Source organism: Mus musculus, chromosome 8 (assembly GCF_000001635.26).
Source record: "Mus musculus strain C57BL/6J chromosome 8, GRCm38.p6 C57BL/6J".
Lineage (NCBI taxonomy): Eukaryota > Metazoa > Chordata > Mammalia > Rodentia > Muridae > Mus > Mus musculus.
The window spans coordinates 99,217,117-99,239,480 of NC_000074.6; the positions used below are offsets into that span (position 1 = coordinate 99,217,117).

The 22,364-nt window shown below is 36.7% G+C and overlaps 1 protein-coding gene across 8 annotated transcripts in view; it reads right to left on the minus strand.

Moving 5' to 3' along the window:
- Cdh8 (cadherin 8) overlaps positions 1–22,364 on the minus strand; it is a 393,196-nt gene that overhangs the window by 192,646 nt on the left and 178,186 nt on the right. For all 8 annotated transcript variants that reach the window (NR_133570.1, NM_001285914.1, NM_001285913.1 and 5 more), the window contains one exon: positions 13,287–13,406. Coding sequence is in view for 7 of the 8 variants with exons in the window: in NM_001285914.1 (NP_001272843.1) it covers positions 13,287–13,406 (120 nt within the window). In the remaining variant the exon portion in view is untranslated. The remainder of the gene's footprint in view (positions 1–13,286; positions 13,407–22,364) is intronic.

The window sequence follows — 22,364 nt, forward strand, 5'->3', positions numbered from 1 at the left end:
CTCTGCCTTCGTCCCAGCTCTTTCTTATCCAATCATCAGAGGCTTTCCTCAAATGCCTTCTACTTGTACAAGAAGAAACACAAGCTGAATTGACTTTTCTATTGATGTTGACTCAGTTTGTAGAATGCCTGACATATAAGCCATGTACGATTTTAGACTTTTCAATGTTGACACAGAGCATTTCCCTCTCTTCAAAAAAATTGCTATAGTTTAAATGTTTAACTCTTCCAAAAGTCAAGCTGAAATTTAATTGCAGTTACAACAGTATTTAGAGGTGCAGTGTTTAAGAAATGATTCGGCCATGAGGGCTTTGCCCTCCTAAATCGATTAATGCTGTTATCACAGTTGTTTCTTTCTTAAAGAGAGAAAACTTTTGCTCCTATTTGCCTTTACCCCTCATCTTGTCTTGCTGTGTGTGATGCTCATGGTGTAGCAACATAGATCCTTGCCTCATGCCAGAATGTTGATCTTGGATTACACAGTTTCCTTTACTGTGAGGAAAAGGCTACTCTTTATACACTGCCAGGTGTATGTGGCATTCTGTAATAGCAGCACAGATGGACTAAGACAGAAGTTTCATATAAACATAAATCTATCTAATACTTACTTCCAGACCTCTTCCGAGAAGAAAAGGAGGTTTAAGCTAATATTTCCCACTTTATCACCTTTGTGATAGAAAACTCTGAGCAGATAATACTCAAGAGCTTAAGCGACATTGCCCTACTTAACAGGGAGCTACAGGGCATAATTAATTTATGCATGTGAAACATTCTGAATACCTTAGAATTAAATTACTGGTGTGCTTATTCTCTCTCTTATATAAATATTTGCACAAGTGAAAATTCAGCACCTTGACATTTATTGAAATGGTTGCATCAAAAAGGGAGGTAAATTGTCTCCAATGCAGGTGTTATCAGTCAGTAAAGAAGAGTGCCAATGAGAGGACACAAATGGTGAGGGAAATATGCAGAATCAAGAAGTACTCAGGGCAACTGGGTAAGCCATCACTTAGAAATATCACTTCTCTCTCAGCTGAAGCAGTATGTGAAATAAAGACTCAATACTCAGGCTCACTACATTATGGATATCTTACCAAATTAAATGGGTAATCTGTATAAGAAAGATGAACTGGAAGGGCTGGAATTTACCTAAATGTGTAGAGTGCTTACCTACCATGATAAGGATCCTGAGTTCAATGCCTGGCATCACATAAACTATGGTGGCCTTGGCTATGTAATCCCAACCCTTGGGAGGTGGAAGAAGTGGCATCATAAGTTAGAAGTCACCCTCTATAGTCAAAACTACATAATAAATTAACAGGTTACTGAAAGTAGAGATCTCTGAAAAAATGTTAAAGGTAAATAAAACACGGTTTCCAAAATGAGTTTTTCCTAAAGCTAATAGTCAATATGTGTGTGTCTGTGTGTGTGTCTGTGTGTGTGTGTGTGTGTGTGTGTGTGTGTCAGTGTGGCCAATACTGAAAGATACAATATCCAAGTGTGTGATCTGAGTTCAGACCTTAAGTAAAGATTACTACAAGATCTCAGATTCTTGAGTGGAACCTATCTGTTACATACTCTGACAATTCCATTGGAATACATTCAGGGTCCTAAAATATACCTATAGTCATTCAATCTTAAGAAATAAAAATGTAGGATCAAGTACATATATCTCATATATCAACGATACTATGAAATGTACATGCAGAAGTTAAGCTTAACTCTCTTTCCAAAATCCACAATGAAGATCTCACATATCTTCTTTGTTCAATTATATTACTTATGTTACCATCCTCTGGTATGGACACTATGCCCCTCCTTAGAATTGGGAACAAAACACCCATGGAAGGAGTTACAGAGACAAAGTTTGGAGCTGAGATGAAAGGATGGACCATCTAGAGACTGCCATATCCAGGGATCCACCCCATAATCAGCTTCCAAATGCTGACACCATTGCATACACTAGCAAGATTTTGTTGAAAGGACCCAGTCTTGTGAGACTATGCCGGGGCCTAGCAAACACAGAAGTGGATGCTCACAGTCAGCTATTGGATGGATCACAGGGCTCCCAATGGAGGAGCTAGTGAAAGTACCCAAGGAGCTAAAGGGAACTGCAACCCTATAGGTGGAACAACATTATGAACTAACCAGTACCCCGGAGCTCTTGACTCTAGCTGCATATGTATCAAAAGATGGCCTAGTTGGCCATCACTGGAAAGAGAGGCCCATTGGACACGCAAACTGTATATGCCCCAGTACAGGGGAACGCCAGGGTCAAAAAAATGGGAATGGGTGGGTAGGGAAGTGGGGGGGGGCATGGGGGACTTTTGGGATAGCATTGGAAATGTAATTGAGGAAAATATGTAATAAGAATATTAAAAGAAAAAGTTAAAAAAATATTACCATCCTCTGAAGTCCATCCTCTCAAATATAGCAATTCCATGGAATCTCAGCTTTTTATTTGGAACATACAACCATATTCATTCTTCTATTTTTCCAGTTGCTTTAGGTGAAAATCATAAATAACTAGTTTCCATAGTCTTGGAACTTCATGGTAAGTTTTGATGTGACAGAAATAAGGCAAATTTTGTTTTCAACCGTGATTTTCCCCTGATGATATTTTCAAATCTCATAGAAACTGATGTCATCTCAAAATAGATTATACTGTGGTGATTCAAATATTTAATTGTTGCAATATTTTAGAATGAGGAAATAGAACAAGGAGAATAGAGGAATGTCCTTTTAACTATTGGAAACTAAATCTAGAAGTTATAAGATAAAGATAAGCACTGAGCCGTACTGAATTTGTAAATATTTTTTCAATACCTATTATGAATAGTCCTTGAACCAGACTATTACTGTTTTAAGATTCTTGAACTTGTGAATTTTTAAATCTAGCAAACTTTGATTGCTAAAGGTGTTAATTTTTGTACTCAGTTACATCTGAATTCAAATGTTCTGTGTGAATTCTAAAGACAGAGAAAACGCAATTGTGAAAAGTTTTTGAGGCCACTTATTTCCTTGACCCCATTTGGCGAAATAGGACCTGAGGCCCGGCCAAGACTCACTCCAGCCTGTGCAATTACCAAGTGCTTTATCTACGTTTACTGCTCAAGGTCTGGCATATATTGCTTTCTATTATTCCTATTTGTGTTTGAACAGTTAACTTATAGTCTGGTGAGAATGAAAGCAGCGAAACAAAACTTGAATCCCATTCTGTTATTTAATATAGCCCTGCAAAACTATGTTCATTGCAATTAAGCCATCTTGGATTTCTGTTTCAAGTCAATCATAGGTGTCAGGTGCCTTATAAAGGAGACCATACCACTGCAGTAATATTAAAATTAATAGGATGGAAGGGGAAGTTCCATTGGTGATCTCTCACACAGAACAACTTTGACAAAAATTCTCCAAATTTATATTTTATATATGCATCCTTATCTATTTATGTGGCATGCATATACCTTTCAAGCAATTACAAATGCACTTTAAGTTATACATGTTTGTGTGTGTGTGTGTGTGTGTTTATCAACTACTACAACTCTTGTTAACCTTTTAAAAATCAAAATCTCAAATTTGTTGAGTTCCAGATTTCTGATTCTCATCTTCTTATAAACGGAAAGTTTATAATAAAATCATATTTACCATTCTGAATTTTTAATTAAATGTTAACCACAAATTCTCAACAGGACATCAGGTACAAAGATGTCTGAAAAATACCTTTTCCTCTACTTTTTTTTTTTTTAATTGGTATAGGGAGTTGTGGAATGGTTCAGTGTTTTCTGTTAGGGCATGATGACATGAGTTCAGTTCCCATTAAAAATCTATGCTTTAAATGCCGGGTGTGGTTTCATATGCTTATTACCATAGGACTGGGAACAGAGCTGGTGGCATTGAGAGACTCACTATATATTGATCTCTGGTAGCCTAGTTGAAGCACAGTGAGTTCTAGCTTCCACGCATGAGAGGCTCTGTCTAGAGTTAGTAAGGGATGGATCAATTGAGTATGGCATTTAATTTCATCCTATGGCCTCCAAGTGCACAAGTAAATTTACCAGGACACAAAATGATACATAGACTAATACATACATACATACATACATACATACATACATACATACATATGTACACATCTCACACACAGCTTGAAGTTGAAAAGTCTCATTATTTATGTGTATATGCATAATTGCATACCTATGAGAGGAATCATTTACAGTTATTATACCGAGAATGTTCTTTTTTTTTCCATTTTTTATTAGGTATTTAGCTCATTTACATTTCCAATGCTATACCAAAAGTCCCCCGTAGCCACCCATCCCCACTCCCCTACCCACCCACTCCCCCTTTTTGGCCCTGGCGTTCCCCTGTACTGGGGTATATAAAGTTTGCGTGTCCAATGGGCCTCTCTTTCCAGTGATGGCCAACTAGACCATCTTTTGATACATATGCAGCTAGAGTCAAGAGCTCCGGGGTACTGGTTAGTTCATAATGTTGTTCCACCTATAGGGTTGCAGATCCCTTTAGCTCCTTGGGTACTTTCTCTAGCTCCTCCATTGGGAGCCCTGTGATCCATGCAATAGCTGACTGTGAGCATCCACTTCTGTGTTTGCTACTAAACTACAAAGTCTGAAAGTATTTTTAAAGAGTGAAGGAGAGATTCTGGTGATATAATTATTTGGACATAGCTCCAGTATGGGATTCCCCAAAAGAACAGATTCCTAAAACAGTTTCCAGATACAACTAAACTGTTGTGACTGTTACTCAAAGATGTTCTGTTAATTTTATACTTTCTGTTCACAATCTTCAATCCCATCATACAAACAATGATAGCAATAGCGAGTTGTTCATCTTACCACTTTATTATGTTTTATAACATTTATTCAATCTACAGAAAATATGTACACAAGCCTTGTCATCTAAGATGATATCTGTAAAGATCTGTGATAGTTATATAGTCTGTGACAGTGTGCTCTCAGTCTATACCTCACACAACCAGGTATCTGAGTGTAGAGGTAATAAATATGCATGTATTACTTATTTGAAAGGCAACAATAATTGAAATGTGATTATTGACATCTTTAGAGCACCTAGTTTCTATTTTCTCCACAGCCTGGTCCCAGATTTTTTGCCTCCTTTTAATCCTTCTATACAGTTTCCTGATTTGCAATTAGTTATAGTTTGAAACTAAAGAGATAATAATAGGAACCACAGATTTTATGTCTATGGTTCTAAAACATTTGAAAATATATTTTTTAGAGTTTTTATTTGTTTTTTGTATATACCAAGGACATCAACAGCCATTTCAGGGTTTCAAAGAAAGTTGTAAAAGTAGCACAAAGCAGGACTGGGTGTTCATTACTTATGATGGCCACGACTAGTTTTCTAGTTTGCTATGCACAGAGTGACTTATATCACTGTTTTGAGTAATACATCATGGCTCCTGGATGCGAGAAAACATCCGCCTTGTAAAAAAAGCATCTCTCCTTGTTAAGATTTTTATGTCTTACTTTACTCATTCATAGACGTCTTTGATAACTATATAATGTTGGAACCACAAACGACATTATTTCTTCTAATCACTATTGATTATATAAATAAATTACTTGGAATTGTCTATTTGAGAGAAATTATCTACTTGTGAAGTTGCTATTGAGGCTTGGCTGGCCTGAAACACATTCTTGCTCAGTCCCCATTCATGAACTTTTATATTCAGGCCTGCATCATAACAAAATACCAACTGCTTTGGTATTTGGGCAAAACCTTATTAGCAGTTTTCCTAAGCACAAACTGCCACTTGTTATACTGCCATCACATTTTTAGAACTCTTTCTCTGAGGACTTTAAGAAAATACCCTGTTTTCCTTTTTCTAAAAACACAAATGTATGTATATAGAAAACCAGTTCATTGCTATAAAATGAGCTCTATTTCCTGTTTCGTGTGTGTGTGTGCGCGTGCACACGCGTGTGTGTGTGTGTGTGTGTGTGTGCACGCATGCGCGTGCACTGTGTTGTGTTACTCTACTATATAGACCATCTTCTAATTTAATATCTTCTAATTATATGATATAAATTTAATGTGCAATCGGTATTGGTTAGGCACAATGCCTCACCATGAGTATCTAGAGCATGATTTAGCATATGGACAGAGAGTAAATACCAATGAATGTGAAATAAGGAGTCATTCCTAGCCTTTTATGCATAGTCCAGCAAGTTTGGCCTGCTTGAAAATCTCTAAATATTCCTTTTCAAAGGCATACATGAAGCTGATCCTGTCTGTACTATGTTAACCTATGCAATCCTGATTAAAAAGAGACTCTGTGCCCCGTGTGTTTGTAATTTATCACTTTGACTCTGAAGGCATTAAACTGCTTCAATTCTGTTTCAGCATTCCATGAAGACTCCATTATTATCTTGATTTTTCTAAAAGGGAGCCATTCATTACATGGTCCCCACCCCTCAGGGGTATTTTTTACTCTGCTCCTTTTTACAGGTTCCACTGAGACAAATCTTATTTGTATCCAATGAAGAAAGATGGTCTTAGTTTTAAGAAGGAGAAGAAGAAGAAGTAGAAGAAGAAAAAGAGGGTCAATGAATTAAGTTGGTTTATTTTTAAGCAGGTCGTTTTTCATACTCAAGCTTGCCAGAAGCAAAGCTTGGACTGTCCTGAAACTTCACCCCAGTTTCCCCAGATAATTAAGCATTTACTGGTTACTCGCCCAGCGTTTCATTTACACATTCTGTCTTCAGTCGCTTAGGACTCACTGTAACTGTTTTCTCACTGCTGGCTTCAAATTAGAGCTTCTGAAGGAAACGCTGCTTTTCTTCCTGGCTGTGCCTAAAATGTTATAAGCAAACATATGGTATTCGGGGTGGTGGAGAGAAAAAAAGAAAAAAAAGGCAATATTTTTAGACTACAAATAAGCTATTTTGAGTCCTTTGAAGTACCATAATAAAAGCTATTCACAAAAATGATGGTGCATTTTACAATTGCTTCCACTCATGTCTTATCTAACTCTCTCCCTCCTAGACCTACTAATAAAGGAAATCTGGACCTACTTTCAAGTTTAGTAGGTCCCTTTCCAAGCCAGTGACCTCGACTAATATGAAATATACCACATGGAAGGATGTCATGTGGTGACTTAAGAGAATTCAAATCCGGGCTGCAGATTCACACCAGTTCACTTTTGATATGGCTTCAAACACCTTGAGCAAGAAATGGCATGAAGCCCCACAGATTTTTGTCGATGATGCTCAAAACGATGTTAATATATTTCCCAAAACACTGGGTGGAATAATTGAACATATATTTGATGAGGTGAACACATGTGCCACCATGTCAAAAATGCAATAAATGTTAGGTTAAGGAATGGCTTTGCATATACCTGTTTTCCTTTCCCTCTTCTTACTATTAGAATAGTTTTACCTAAGTGCTGGGGAGCTTCTTCTCTTCTTCTTTATGAACAAACTTGTCATGTGCAAGATGAAGACAAAAGCGTATCCATCTGCAACGTTTTTAAATGTGCAGACAGAGAGGAAGTTGATTTGGTTGGGAGAGAAAACGGAGAGGAATAAGGAAGAGAGGAGGGAGGGGAAAACCATAATCAGGGTATAGTATATGAGAATGAAAACTATTTTCAATAAAAGGAAAAATAATATAAAGTTCAGTTCAATCTAGAATGTGAAAAAATACATTGCGTTCCTCTGCATTGTTAGTGTTATCATTATTAGTAGACCTGACAGTAAACATTCCTCAAGAAGTGGGATATCTCCCAATATTTATTCGTTATTTTCTCTTTACTTAAAACTTTTCTATGATCTTTAAGTGATTTGAGCAAGAAACTTCTGTGATTTTAAGTTTTTTATTATTTTTAGAACAGGAATAATGGCTAATAAATGACCTAGGTATTGAAGGTATAGATTTGAAAATGACAAGATTGTTAATAATTATAAACAAATATCAAACAAAATGTGATTGACACTAAAAGTGTTCACATGTGAAAGAATAAAGATAATAAATTATATTTGAGTTTGAAAGCTATAAACTATAGTCTTATCCTCTGAATTCTGTAATTTTTGATCCAATTACTCATTCAGTGGTAATTCTCTCTCTGTCTCTCTCTCTCTGTCTCTTGCTCTCTGTGTCTCTCTGTCTCTCTGTCTCTCTCTGTCTCTCTGTCCCTGTCTCTCTGTCTCTGTCTCTGTCTCTCTGTCTCTCTGTCTCTCTGTCTCTGTCTCTCTCTCTCTCTCTCTCTCTCTCTCTCTGTCTCTCTCTCTCCCTCTCTCTCTCTCTTTCTTACTCTCTCTATAATTCCAGAATTATGTTAGGTACAATGTTTTAGGTTGACAGATACGTGAACCAACACAACAAAATGTCCTCATTTGTCTCAACCTTCCAATATGAGAAACTATCTAAAATATGAAAAGTTAATGAAAACAATAATTACTGATTTATTCAAGCTCCAAAAAGGAATTAAAGAACAAATTTTGTTTCTCTTGGTGATCTTGATATCGGGAATAAAGGAAGAAACTTTCTGATGCAGATCACCCAGTATGACAGCAGCACATAATTTCATTATGTGAGAGTATAATAAGAACAGGAAAGCAAAATTTATCTATTCCAAAATCAAAAGTTCTGTTCTTAACTATTTGGAGGACAAGATGAGAGAATAGTTGTTTTCTGCCTATTATGCTTTGGAGGTTTTTAACATACTGAAAACTTCCTTATACCAAGAATTTGCTGACAGTTCTCAAGGAACAGTCTACATTTCATAAAGATCCTTAACATAGTTGTATTGCACAACCTGTTGAGTGAGTGGTTCTCTGTCAAATTATTGATCACTTTACCTATAGGTCTGATCCTTACTGGCATAGCCAGGTCCTTGTGAAAATGGAAAGTCTGACCTTGTATAACTGATAACATTTTATTATTGAATTCTGCTGTGCCACTTTCTGAAATCGACAAACCAAACATGTACAGAGACATTTCTGAGAGAATGCTATTCTAGTTGGGTTTTCTGTTGTGATAAAATAGTGAACCATACAAAATTGGAGAGGAATAGGTTTATTTCATTTTATGATTCCCAGATCCTAATCCATCATGAAAGAAAGTCAGAGGAGAATTTCAAGGCATGAACCTGAAGTCAGAAAACATGGATGAATGCTGTGAACGTTGACTTGCCTTCAGGCTCATGTTTACCTACCTTTCCTTTACAGCCTAGGCCCACTTGTCTAAGGATGCTACCATTCAAAGTTTGCTTAGCCCTTCTATGTCAATCAGCAGTCAGAAATACCCCCAAAGACAGGCCTACAGGCAATTCTTCAACTTCCTAGATGTGTCAAGGTGACAACTAAAGCTAAGTATGACAAATGCCTTCAGAGGGATGTGAAGTCTCTCCTCATTCCTGGACATTTCTTTACTGTTTCTAGAATGTTAAATCTGGATAAACGTTTGAGAACACTCTTGATATTTTTGATGCATGGGAGCTACTAATGACTCAACCTTTGCTGACCCGGTATGTCATTGCTCAGCCTTATACTCACTTGTTTTATAAGACATGACTTTGCTCTCCAGCTGTAGTAAGAATGTTCTAGATACATAAAAGTCCATAGCTCAACATAGGGTATAAGCTAGAGATATAGGCATATCTGTGCAGTATGAGATTCCTTAGACACCCCAAGGTTCCCTATGGATTCATCTAAAATGGAGACCTAACTATCTTGTTTAGTCTTTTCTTCCTTTCTGTTTTCTCTTCTCTAACTGATGGGCATCTGATATGAAGTACTTTGCTGCCAATCTGGCTTCCTGACTAGTTTGATCATTCAGTCATAAACCCCATTTAACAGAATTTATTTCTAACTCTATCTCATTGTCTTTTGCTCAGAGTCTCCAAGTGATCCACATCTTCTAGTCACCACCAAACATATTTTTGTCAGTGTTCCCTTTAGATTTCAACTTGTCTGGTTCTCTCCTTAACTTACAGAGAAGTCCAGGGCATACAAGTAAAAAAAAAAAAAAAAAAGTTATTTAAAAGCATTATTGTATTGGGAAGAGACTCATCAAGGTGGGCAGCACTTCCAAGAGGCATCTCAAATAAAAAAATTTGGAGAAAGAAAAACAAGCTCCACTTGCCTGGATTGATGTTGTGTAGGCGAGTTTATCAATACTGTTGTGAACTTACTATTGCCAATAGAGTTCCTTTCATTCTCTGTGCATCTGAAACCATCTTCATTCAATACAGACCAGAGACCTATACCTCTATTGGCCTCTCAAATCCAGACAGGGCTGCTAAGTGCATGGTAATGTAGACTGAGCTGTTATACACCCCCAGTCTGCACAGTAGGAGAGCAGCTATTTGTAGATGCCTGTTCTGTTTCCTTTAAGCCAATCTAATAAATATCACTTTCATGCACATATTAATTGTCTTTATTCTAAGAACATTGACAACATTTCTATATGTTGATAAAAGTAGAACTACAAGTTTCCTATAGTGTTTATTTTTTACATTTCTACATAATCTTTTCCCTCCTCTCTCATTGTTTATCATCAGGGTTTTTTGTTTGTTTGTTTGTTTGTTTGTTTTGTATTGTTTTGTTTAGGAGAGGAAAAATTTTATAGAAGCAATAAGAATTAGATTCCATGGGAAAACAAACTACTTTTTAAAAAGTTGAGCATAATCAAGTGTAATAATGCATGAATTTACAGCTATGTGTAAATTTCACTCAAAAGCTATCTCTTCAAAGCCATCTAAGTCCTAAATTAGATGTTTGTAATAGCAGTCCTTGCTGCCTGAGGAAGGGTTGTGAATTATTGACTCCCTAATCAATACACTTTACAAGTACTTTCCTATTTTATGCATATAGTTTTAATTTATTCTTTGTTGATGATTGAATTTGGGCCTATTTTAAATTTCGTTGTAGCTTTTGTAGATAAAAATGTTGTCCTTATCTACTCAATATTTACTTAGTAACTATTGTGTGAATGGCTTGAGTAGCATTTTTCTGCAAAGAATTGTCCTAATTAAGACTAGAATTTCCTTATTAAAATACATATCTGACAATTTTATGTTAGTCAAACTATAAATTATAAAGCCTAAATGGATGTGATATGGATTCCTATTATACTGGCTAAAAATCTAAATAATAAATGTAGTTGAGCATATTTAATTAAACAAAGAGCATATATATACATACATATATATGTATATATATCGATAAAACTTCTACTGTAGTAAGAAATTTTAGTTATCTATATCTCATGACAGTTTATTCTTCAGATATAAAGTACTTAAACCACATCGTCATGCTTATTATATTTATGTTTTTAAAAAAATCTCCTTTCTGAAATAGATTATGAGATAATTGCAAGCTGAGAATAGTCTTTAAAATATTTTTTACCTCACCATGACTAATTCAGTACCTGTATATAGTGAACGCTCAATGGGAAATCATGGCTTCATATATTTATTTTACTGGAAATTATGTACAAAAATGCCCAAGTGAGCAAGAGCTAAGAACCAACACAGGACTTTATTCAATTTAATTTTGAAACCAAGATAATTCTGTCTTATAGAAGCTCTTTTAACAAAACTGTCACCTGTCACAAGTGAACTTCAATGTACCTGGGTATAGTAGTAGTTCACCCTTATAATTCTAGTACTTGGGAAGTGAGGGCAAAAATATTAGAAGTTCAAGGCCAGCACCCAAAACTTTTATCCATCCAAAAGGTTTTATCAATAAGCCTGGGATATGTTAGACCATGTAAAACAAGGAAAGGAAAAAAAAAAAAGAAGAGAAGAAAGAGAGGAAAGAAGGAAGGAAGGAAGGAAGGAAGGAAGGAAGGAAGGAAGGAAGGAAGGAAGGAAGGAAGGAAGGAAGGAAGTTGGAAGTGTAAAAGGAAAAGGCAGAGGGATTGAAATATAAAGGAAAGAAATCAGAGAAATCTAACATTTTTATAGTGGTTATGAAAATGGAGACATAAGTATGAGTCTTAGCTTCTCCCAACTCTACCACTTGGCTTTTGATAGGGTTCAAGAGTTATAAGGGATGTCTAGATACTCTTCCTCTTTAAATGCTATTTTATTCTATTGCATCCAGGATTATCTAAAGGTTCAAATAAGATAAACTTTATGAAAGACTTCCCTTTTCCCTGGAGAAAATTATCTAACCATAGGATTCAAATTTAATGCATTTTACAAGTGTTTTCCTGTTTCCAAATTTATGCTTACTACTGTAGCTGTGGACTGCCTGTGTATAAGTATACTTCTTTTAAATGCATATTTTGCTCTTTTAATTTATTTTGAAAGCTCAAAGAAAAATTTAATTTTTAATTCGACAAATGAGTGGCATAATGGCGACTCACAGAATTTCTCTCAATAGTGGTAGAAATTTATGAACCAAAGAAAAAATAACACAGGTAGGCTGAATGACTCTGAACCATAAAGTGAAGAAAAGAAAGATACATGCAGTCGGGAGTGTTTTTTATTAACAACTGATTTAAATAACAACATTGACATCAATAAAATATAATAATGTTATGTGTGCTATAATAAAACCCCATGACTTAATACAGCCTGTCAGGATAAATTTAATCGTAGGCTCCATTAAAGCAGTTAAGAATGGATGTCTTCATTTACAATATGTATTGTTCAGTGAGGATCTCTTCTATATTGTCTTTTTTTCTTTAAAGAAAAATCAATGTCTATGTGTGTATTTATTTGTTTTTTTGTTTTCTGAGGAAGGTTTCTTATATGTGCCCAATTAGACCTGATAATATTAGTTGAGTTTGATCTGATCCATAAACTATCTTTATAAAAGATAAAATGCTGAGACTTCAAAAATGACTCCAGTGGTAGATGTAATGATAGAGACATCACAGTGCATTAAATGTTTTTTTGTGTCACTAATAACACAAAGGCAATGCTTATACTCATTTCATAGACAGGCAAACTGAAACCTAGAAAGTGGCTTGCCACTCAACACAAAGCTAATAAATTACTGAATCTGTACTTATATATGACATTGAACTTGCCTGATGTAAGCACTTTTTCTTCCTTTATGCCAGGATGGTATTGGACCATCTGTTTAAAGGGAGATAGCCAACCCCAGTTTTATAATTCGTTTTAATCAGCATCAATAATTGCAGGCTATCCATGTATCTCACAGTGTGCCATCAAACATTTTTGGTAGAGTGAGTGGAATATTTAGCCAGAACATTTCATAAACCAGTTCCTAATAAGTGTTTCCCTGAAGCAAAACACATTAAATAGAATTTAAAATTTAAGTCACAAACCTGTTTCAGGCTCAATGGAAAAATACGGCTGTCCCTCCAAGATACTGTAAACCAACTTTGCACTGTTTCCATAAACTGGGTCGTCAGCATCAGTGGCAGTTACATTAGTGACAGATGTACCTAGTTTAAAAGAGAGAGAGAGACAGAATAAGTGAGTATAAACAGTAAGGAAAGGATTATAATTCTTTCCCAGTTACTAAATTTTGTCAGGTATATCATACATGAACCCATAGGAAATAAAGAAATCCCTAAATGTGGAGGCAAACTGCTTTGTTAGAACTTCTACAGCAAATATTTTATAAGAAATAGTACTACCAGGTTGAAATAGTGGATTAAGATAGCATTTCTAGTCTCTATTATTTAAGATGCCTTTGTAGCTTTCATCAGAAAGATATCTATTAGACTTCTGTGAGCTTAAGGAATGTGCAAAGGAACCATATCAAAGAAATATGAAACAAAAGGTTAATAATATAATACAGCATGTAGCACTTGAGTTTTGCTGAAGTACAACTGAATGTACTTTGAAAAGTTGTCTGCTGTAAAAGCCAGAACATAAATATCAAAGGAATATTTTAGTCTATCACACTTAACTTCTCAGAATATAAAATAACAGAGGAATCACCAATTAATCAGCTAGCTCAGGTAATTAGACCCATGGATAACAGAAAGAAAACCTCTTCTCACATGTTTTATAACAACTGCACACATAGACCTCTCCTGAATGGCAGCATATATGCTAATGAAAAGTCCGTGTACTAAAGAAGCAGAGAGTTTTGTGGGGAACAAAAGAGAAGGCAACATATATATTGACTCAGGAACTCAAGCGAATAGAGGAGCAGCAAGCATGGGCCCCTCTTTTGGTCTAGCACAGAGTGGTCATGGGCAGGTTTTCAAGAGAGATTACCCTGAAACAAATCCTAAGGAAATGTCATAGACATAGTTTGGCATAGACATGTGCATAGAAGAAATCCCAAGAAAGAATTCAAGCACAGGTAAAGAGAGAAGACTGTGGAATAGCTTTATGACTTCTGAAACTGGGAAACCAAGGGGACTATGATGTCATTGGAAATACATGTGAGGGCAGACCCAGTGTTATTGTCCTTTCTCTGTTAAAAGCCATTCACAGAGTAGCTATTTAGCATTTTTATTAATTAAGTGGCTAATTGAATGCATATATTGGAATTGCCTGGTGATTTATTGAAAATACTAATGTCACAGATCATTTACAGAAAATATGTTAATAAAATAATACTTGCATTATTTCTACTGCAGGGTGTCCTTCATTAGCCTCTGAAGGTAAGTGATAGAAACAAAACATAGTAGGAGTATACAAGATGTTGTGAAACCATGACAGTGGCTGAAGTAGATCACATGAGGGTATAAAGCAGGGTTTGCAAGCTGGAGTGATCATTGAGAAATGGGGCCAGACATTCACTCTGCAAGGCTGAAGAAGGGGGAGATTAGATGGCCTGAGAGAATGGGACTTTGGCTTTGAGTGGGGATGTTGGGTTTAACTAAGGGCAACTACAAACTGGTGTCAGAGGTTACCAGCCTTACATAATCAATTGCTAAAGCTTCTAGCATATAGGAGAAGAGGGTTTTAATCCTGAAGGAGATACATTGTGCATGTGAGTTGCCTATTTTCACTGCGATTGAAATAGGATTGAGTCCTTGAAAGATCTTATCAATCATATTGTTTTTGAGATGTTTTTCAATTGCAGTCACTGTTCAGAAAAAAAAAATATAATGACATTTGTTGAGCAGTTGATAGCTGTATAATAGAAATTTATCCTCAAAATGATGTTTCATCAGTTTTAAAGACTATGGAGCAACAACATGTCTTGAATGTCACTCATATAAAGCATTCCACCATAAATTGGGAACAGTCCATTTTGGTGTGTGTCTGTGTGGTGTGTGTAATAAGACTCACTTTTCCAAGTGACATATCTATGTTGCTGGGGGAAGTTAACACTTGGAAGAACAATAATGACAATTATTTGAATATAGTTTAACTTGGGAACAACAGGAAGAAAAGAGTTTTACATGAGCAGATGGTAGGGAGCTAGATTGCCCAAATAATTTTAGAAGAGATTACCTGAAAACTCTGATATCAAATACGGGGCTAGAGATGCAGGCTAGGATCAAATTATAGGAAGCATTTGACTGAAAGAATGCATGTACTATGGGCACCCTGTCTGAAGAATTGACCTTTCAGGTCCAGATCAATTCCTGATGTAGCCACTTCTGATCTCAGGGTTTCCAGAATAACTTGGAGGCAAGGAGACTGATTAAAAGAAAACACCAGTTGTGAGGTTACAGTAGCAGTACCATTAAGACCACTGGGACAGGATGAAACAGAGTGGATGTACCTATCAATTGCCTTATTTGTGTCTGTGTGCTAAGATGGTAATCTGAAGATTCAGTGAGTGCATGGTAATCACAGCTTAGATGTGTTTTATCTTAAATTGAGTTGTTAATAGTGAAAATGACAGTATCAAGTAACCTGGCATGTTTGTTTGTTTTAACAATGATCCCGTAAGTCCCAACCATAATGATAGGGCATTGACTACAGTAGAGCATGTTGATAATTCTTCTCAGGCAATTCTCATGTGAAGTCATGATTCAAAATATATGTTAAGACAAATTTTTCACAACTGACCCTTACTCATTTTGTTTGGGCCTGTTAATTTCTGTTATGACTACTTTGAAGAACAAAACTCTTGTTCAGATTTGTTTTTAAAATGGAAGCATATTTAGTACTGTACATTTAGGGAGACAAACCAGGCTGACCATTTCTCACAGGGAAGAAAGTGAGAACGTGTCCTTGGCAGGTTGTTTTTTCCCCAACTTGTCTCCATGACTCCAGCTTCTCTGTCTATTGTCACATGATGCCATTTCACTGAGAGAGGCTCCCCATGGCAGTACTGGTGCATGAAGGAATAACTTAGCAGCTCCAGGATTCAGCTATTCATAGGCCAAGACAATCATTTTTACCTGACAAACCTAAAAAAGTGTTATGTAAAAGTCTGCTGAAAACATACAGTGTTGGGGGGAAGGTCACAAAGACTGAAATCAGAACACAAGTTTTATTGTCTATCTCTGAATCTTTAGCTAAATATTTGAACATTCTAACCCTTGGCATTTTTGTCTGTATCAACAAAGTTGTTAACAATTGTTACACTGCAGACATGTTTAGAAAATTCACTATAATAATCCATGTAAACAATGGGAAACTTTTATTTATAATATATCTAGAAACTTTCTCTCCTCACTTTTTGGTGCACATGTAAAACTGAATACAAATTGTTTTACAATATTAAAGATATAATAAATAGTAGGTACATTGATAATTCTAAGCTAATCATTGCACAATTGATACAGTTATCTATGTCAGCCATAATAAAACAATATGTATATAGCAATAAGCTCATATGAAGGAAGTGATTTCATTATTAAAGTTGACAAAAAAAATACATTGGGATGTAACCTCACATTCATCAGCACATGACCTCTGTCTAATCTATTTCACATCAGTTTCTGCGTCAGGATAAATTGCTCTTGGGTCAGAAAGAGAAAAGTGTTTAATGTAGTGAGCACAAAGCCAGGCATCAGGCAACTTGCCAATATAAGTTTTCTGATGCTACTTGAATAGAAGGCATTCTCAAGAGCCATGCTTATCCTAGATAAATGTAAAGATGCTTAACTGGTTTGGGAACTACAACAGTGCTAAGACAAGCTTTTGTCTACATACTCATCCCAGATATGTCTGCCTAGTGTCTGCCTTCCAGAAACCCACATGCATGGATCTTAGACACTTGGATAGTGTCTAATGTGTCAGAGATGTTATTTCTTCAGAGTGACTCAATAATGTTGATGCACCTGTTCATGGCAATGGAAGTGTGTGGAGGTTTTTACAGATGCATTTGTCAAGTGATTACCCAAAAGAAGGAAAATGGATGCTTTGAAGTTCATCTTGCAGCAGCAAAGATTTCAAGTCAAGCTGCTGTGTAGGCTTCTCCATGGAAATGCATGCAGAATGCAGAGCACGGAGGCAAATTGAAAAGTGTAAACCTTGCAGGATGATGTTTCTTCAAAGCAGCAAGTGTTGCTCTGTGATAAATAGAACCCTGAGTAATGCCCGGGAAATACAACAACCAGGATTCTCTGTCTGTGTTTTCATTTGGAACAGTTTTTGTCCTTTTGTCGGGGATACAAGAGACTCATTTAGCTAGTGACGATAAACTTGACACTGTGCCATTTCTCCAAGAAAGCCCCTATTATAATCCAACTGGATGCTGATCCTAATTATAATAATATAGCTGTTGTCTCTCCAGCTGTTGTCAACAAAATGATCCCCATCACCACAATCCAGGCTTCTAGTATCAAGTCAAGTGTGAACACACCAGTCCAAGGTGATTTCTGTTTTTAACAAACCCATTTTTCTGCATTTAGATTCTTAGTTAAATGAAATGTGGCAGTATGTTGCACGGGTCTTAATTAATAGAGAGCCTACAGTATCGTCCACATTTTTTCCCCACTTGAAACTTTCCTCCTATTAGCTTCAGAACTTACATATTTTCTTCCAATCATGACAGCAAACACTACAAGCAAAATTAACCATCAAAGACATCACTCTGTCAGGTTAGAGGTTCTGGTTTGCTGACAAACTAAGATGAAAAGCCTTCGGGAAAATAAGATGTTGGGCTTTAGGTAGCGTAGCTCTGCTAGCTTGGCTATACTTTTTTTATGAGCAAGTCAGCACACCAATTCTGCACATTATTCAGAAAGAAAAATGCTGGTGCTGACACCCTGAGCAAGAAAACAAAGGTTTGGTGCAGCGTGCAAATGCGCACACTGGAAAAGCTAAGGCTATTATGATGAGAGGAACACAGACCCCATTTGCAAGGAGTCATTTGCAATACATTCTTAGTGAATAAGCATTGCTATAGCCAGTGGAAAAATAAAGAAGCATATCCTTTGCAAGGGCTGAAATCCAAAGAGGCGTGCACCGATGGCCTCCTCCTATCGTCTTCAAACTTTTCATTTTAATTTCTAGCTCCCTGTTCCAAGTTTTCAGTAGGTACAATCCACAGACAGAGGGCTCAGACATATCATCCGAAAAAGCCTTTCTTAAACATTCATGCACATTGCAAAGATCACAAGCCTAACAGGTCATAGCAGTGATGGGATTCTTCTCATTAGTTTAATAAAAATAAACCCTTCGCTCAACTTTTCTTATCCTCCTTACTAATTTCCCCCAAGTACTCAGCAACACAATAGATATGTGGGCACAGGGGTCTCCATGGCAACGTGGCTTGTTTGTTGTAGAGCAGCAATGCCATAATTTCACATGACCCGCATAACTTGTTGGCATTTAAATTAACAGTTACTACATGCGGAAGCATGATGTTCTGGATGTTTTCAACATGTCACATCCAGGTCATTACTTTGCCGTTTTGTCAAGCAATTCTATAAGGCCGTCACCTACTTGACTAGCAAATATTTATATGAGTTTTGTGTTGTTCCAGTTGATTACTTCATATATATATATATATATATATGAATAAGTGTGTATAATATATATACATATATATATACATACACTTACAGAATAGCAAAGCTCTTGTGTAATTAAGGTTAAAAACTAAAAAATCCAAACAGCCAACTCATATCACTATTCCATTTCTCTAATACCATGGTCATCAACATTCATTTCTCCAGACAGACATCAAGCAAGTGCTCCTAGTGAGAAACATGCCTTAAGTCCCACTGGTATGTTTCAGTTGCATAACCTAATTGTAGAAGACATGTGCCAAATATCCAAATCTCTAAGGCTGCCTTGGAGGAGTGTGTGTCGGGGGCGGGGGGGGGGGTGTGTCTTTACAGGCTAAGGAAGATTATACATGGACTTGAAAAAACGTAGTAGTGCTTTTTAACAGATTAACCCTATATATTCAGATCTCTTTGACAGTTGAGTTCTGAAGCTAGGGAGCCAAACCATAAGAACACTCAACTACAGGCCCCAGGAATAGCAAATGACAGTCTTTCTTTACTTGATAATCAAATCTTACCATCAGTCAAACCCAGCTGACCTGGGAACTAAGCTCTAACTTGAACTCCTTTATTCAAATACACAATAAAGAGGTCAGTTCAGAACCTTTGGAAAATTCCACCAGGTCCCCCTCCCCTCTGGAAGGGAAAATCCTCAAAAAGATCACAGGCAGGAATACTAGCCACCTGCAGATAAGGGAATCCCAGAACAACCATTCCTCAGGGCCACCTGCAGACAAGGGAAGCTCTAACTACCTCATTCCCTAAATAACAATCAGTTTAAACGTAGCACTGTTCTACCAATCATATTGTGCCTAGTTGCTGTTGCTCTAGTCTGCCTCAAGAAACTGCTTAAAAATTGGCAGACCTGGCTACCCAGGGTAGCTGCCTCTCCTACGGGTGCAGGATGAACCCCAGTACTCTGCAGCAAGAAATTCCTCTTACTGTTTCATAGATCCCTGGCTCTGCTTGCGGAGTCCTTGGTAGCTAAGGTTCATCAGAGTCTTACAATACCACATCAAAATCCCAAGGGTTAGCACCCTTCTCTCTTGTAATATTCATTGCTCACTGAGTGTTTTCTTTCTAAGTTACCTCTTAGCCTACAGTGGAAAAGGTCTGTCAAAGTTCATGTGCTCCAAACTGACATTAGTATATGAGTAGGTAAGTTTCCTAACTGGGTTAAAATGAGGGACAGTACCAAAATGCATTATGCCATCCCATTCTTTCTGGCTCCATGATTTGACACATCAACTAAAGAAATGAATCCACCTTCCACACATTTTTTTTTCCTGGAGCACATAGATACACATAAGCAATAATGTAATAGCTAAACCACATAACATTATGTTTAAAATGAGTCAGAAACGTTCATACATGATTAAAATGCCTTAGAAAATGTAGTTGAGTACGTGGGCAATTCTTGCTCACCCATACATCATTCAGGAATATATCTGTAATGTGCATTGAGTGAGAGCACTAGAAAGGATCATGTGGAAATGTGTTATTGTAAAAATTCTCACCCATGTTTACTATGCATAGGGGGAAAGAACCTTCTGCAACACTTGCAGACAATGCTTGCTATCCTGGTGGCCTAGGCAGTACATTTGCAAACAGATAATGAGGGCAACTGGAGGCCTGGTCTTGAAAACTAATAAGCTGCCTGGTTTACAGTAACATGTGCATAAATAAACTCTTTCGAATCTCGATGACTTCCTCAACAGTACAAAATCAAGAAAAAGTGTGTTTTTATTCCATATGCAGCCTATTTCTAGCAATAGAGTTTTCTCCTAATCAGTTTCCTAAGAAATAGTACCCTATAAATACTAGAGAACTACGCCAATATTATATATGCTTTAGAATGTCAGGTATATCTATCCTGACCTTGCAAAATTATGTTACTCACGGCAGGCAGGGAGATGTACTATTTGGATGCCATAGTAATGGGAAAGTTTAATTCTTTCTGTTTTATTGTATAACTTTCATTAATTTGTTTCCACTCATGGAGTAGATTTTTGAATAGCATATTTAAGATGTGAGACATTGAAAAGGATTTTATAGTATAGGAAAGAATAGGAGAGTTGGAATTTCTGGTAAAACTATGATTGCCGATTACAGTAACAATGCATGCACATGGTATGTTTTCATTGTAGAAAACTATAAACTTTGATCATATATTTATTTACAAGACTGAATGTCATTCAGAATAACACTGGTTTTATAAGAATGAGAACATGAGTTCAGATCCCCAACATCCATGTAAAATTCTGGACCCAATGCCACATGTTCATTCCTCCAGTATTGAACAAGTAGATTCTAGCAGATTCTAGGGGAGGAGGTGCTGACCCTCTAAGGCTACAAAATTGATCACCTAGAAGTTAAATGAGAGACCATATCTCAAAAACTACAGTGGAAAACAATGAGAGAATTCATGGAACATGGCTTCTGTTTTCTACAATTCTGTATACCTATATGAATGTGAAACACACAAACACACATGTAAACATATATAGGCATACATGCACACACATGAGCTCTTACATGGACACATATACAAGATTGTGACTATTGTACATCCAAAAATTGATACACTCATCAAATAAGAATTTCTTTTTAACATCCTTGACTCAATTTTCTAATACCCAATATGAGACTGAGACATGTGATCTGGCACAGCAGATCTGCCTCCAAAAGTGATGTGTTGATTTCATTGCTGGGATCCACTTGGTCAAATAAGACAAGCGACTCTCACATGTGGTCCTGTTATATCCATGTGTGCACCGTGACACATAGCAACACAAACTGCATTCTTGGCCTCAAACACACACACAACTAAGTAATGTATAAGAAAAAAATATGTAAAAGAGAAAGAACATCATGTGCTTGGTTGTCTTACTGTGGTCCTCCATAAAGGGAGGATAAACATTATCGTTAGGTACAAGGATATTCATCGATCTTGCGCTCCCTGCAACATGACACTTTCTGTTTGATAAAATGTGAGCTAAGGCTACTACGCATGAAGATAACACACACCTATCCTAGTGGCTGCTTATTTCTGTTCTTTAAGAAGAAGCTCCCCTTCTCTAGTGAGAAGCCAGGACTTGTAGAAATGATGACACTGCACTGTCAGCTCTCTTTTGTGAAGGCAGAGACAAAATCCTGTCAACTTTCAGACATGCCTAAGTGAAGAGCCATTGAGCCAGTGGAGCAAGTAGGATGGAAGATCAAAACAAAGCAGTATTCCTTTGATGTCATTGGGATACTTCTGGTTTCAGAGGGAGTATTTTTGAAATGATGTTTACCAACAGAGAGTGTTATCCTGTGCATACTGCTGTCTACAATATAGCCAGAAAGTAGGCAAGTCAGCTTATCCCTTATTCAGGACCTTCACAATCTCTTTATTGACATCCTACCATGTATCAAGCCTTTATTTCAGCAGCTTAGAAACTATCACTAGGAGAAAACTCTTGCTTTCTCTAGAGTGCAAATCGTGGGAGCATGAATGTTTTAAACAATAGCTACAAAATGCCA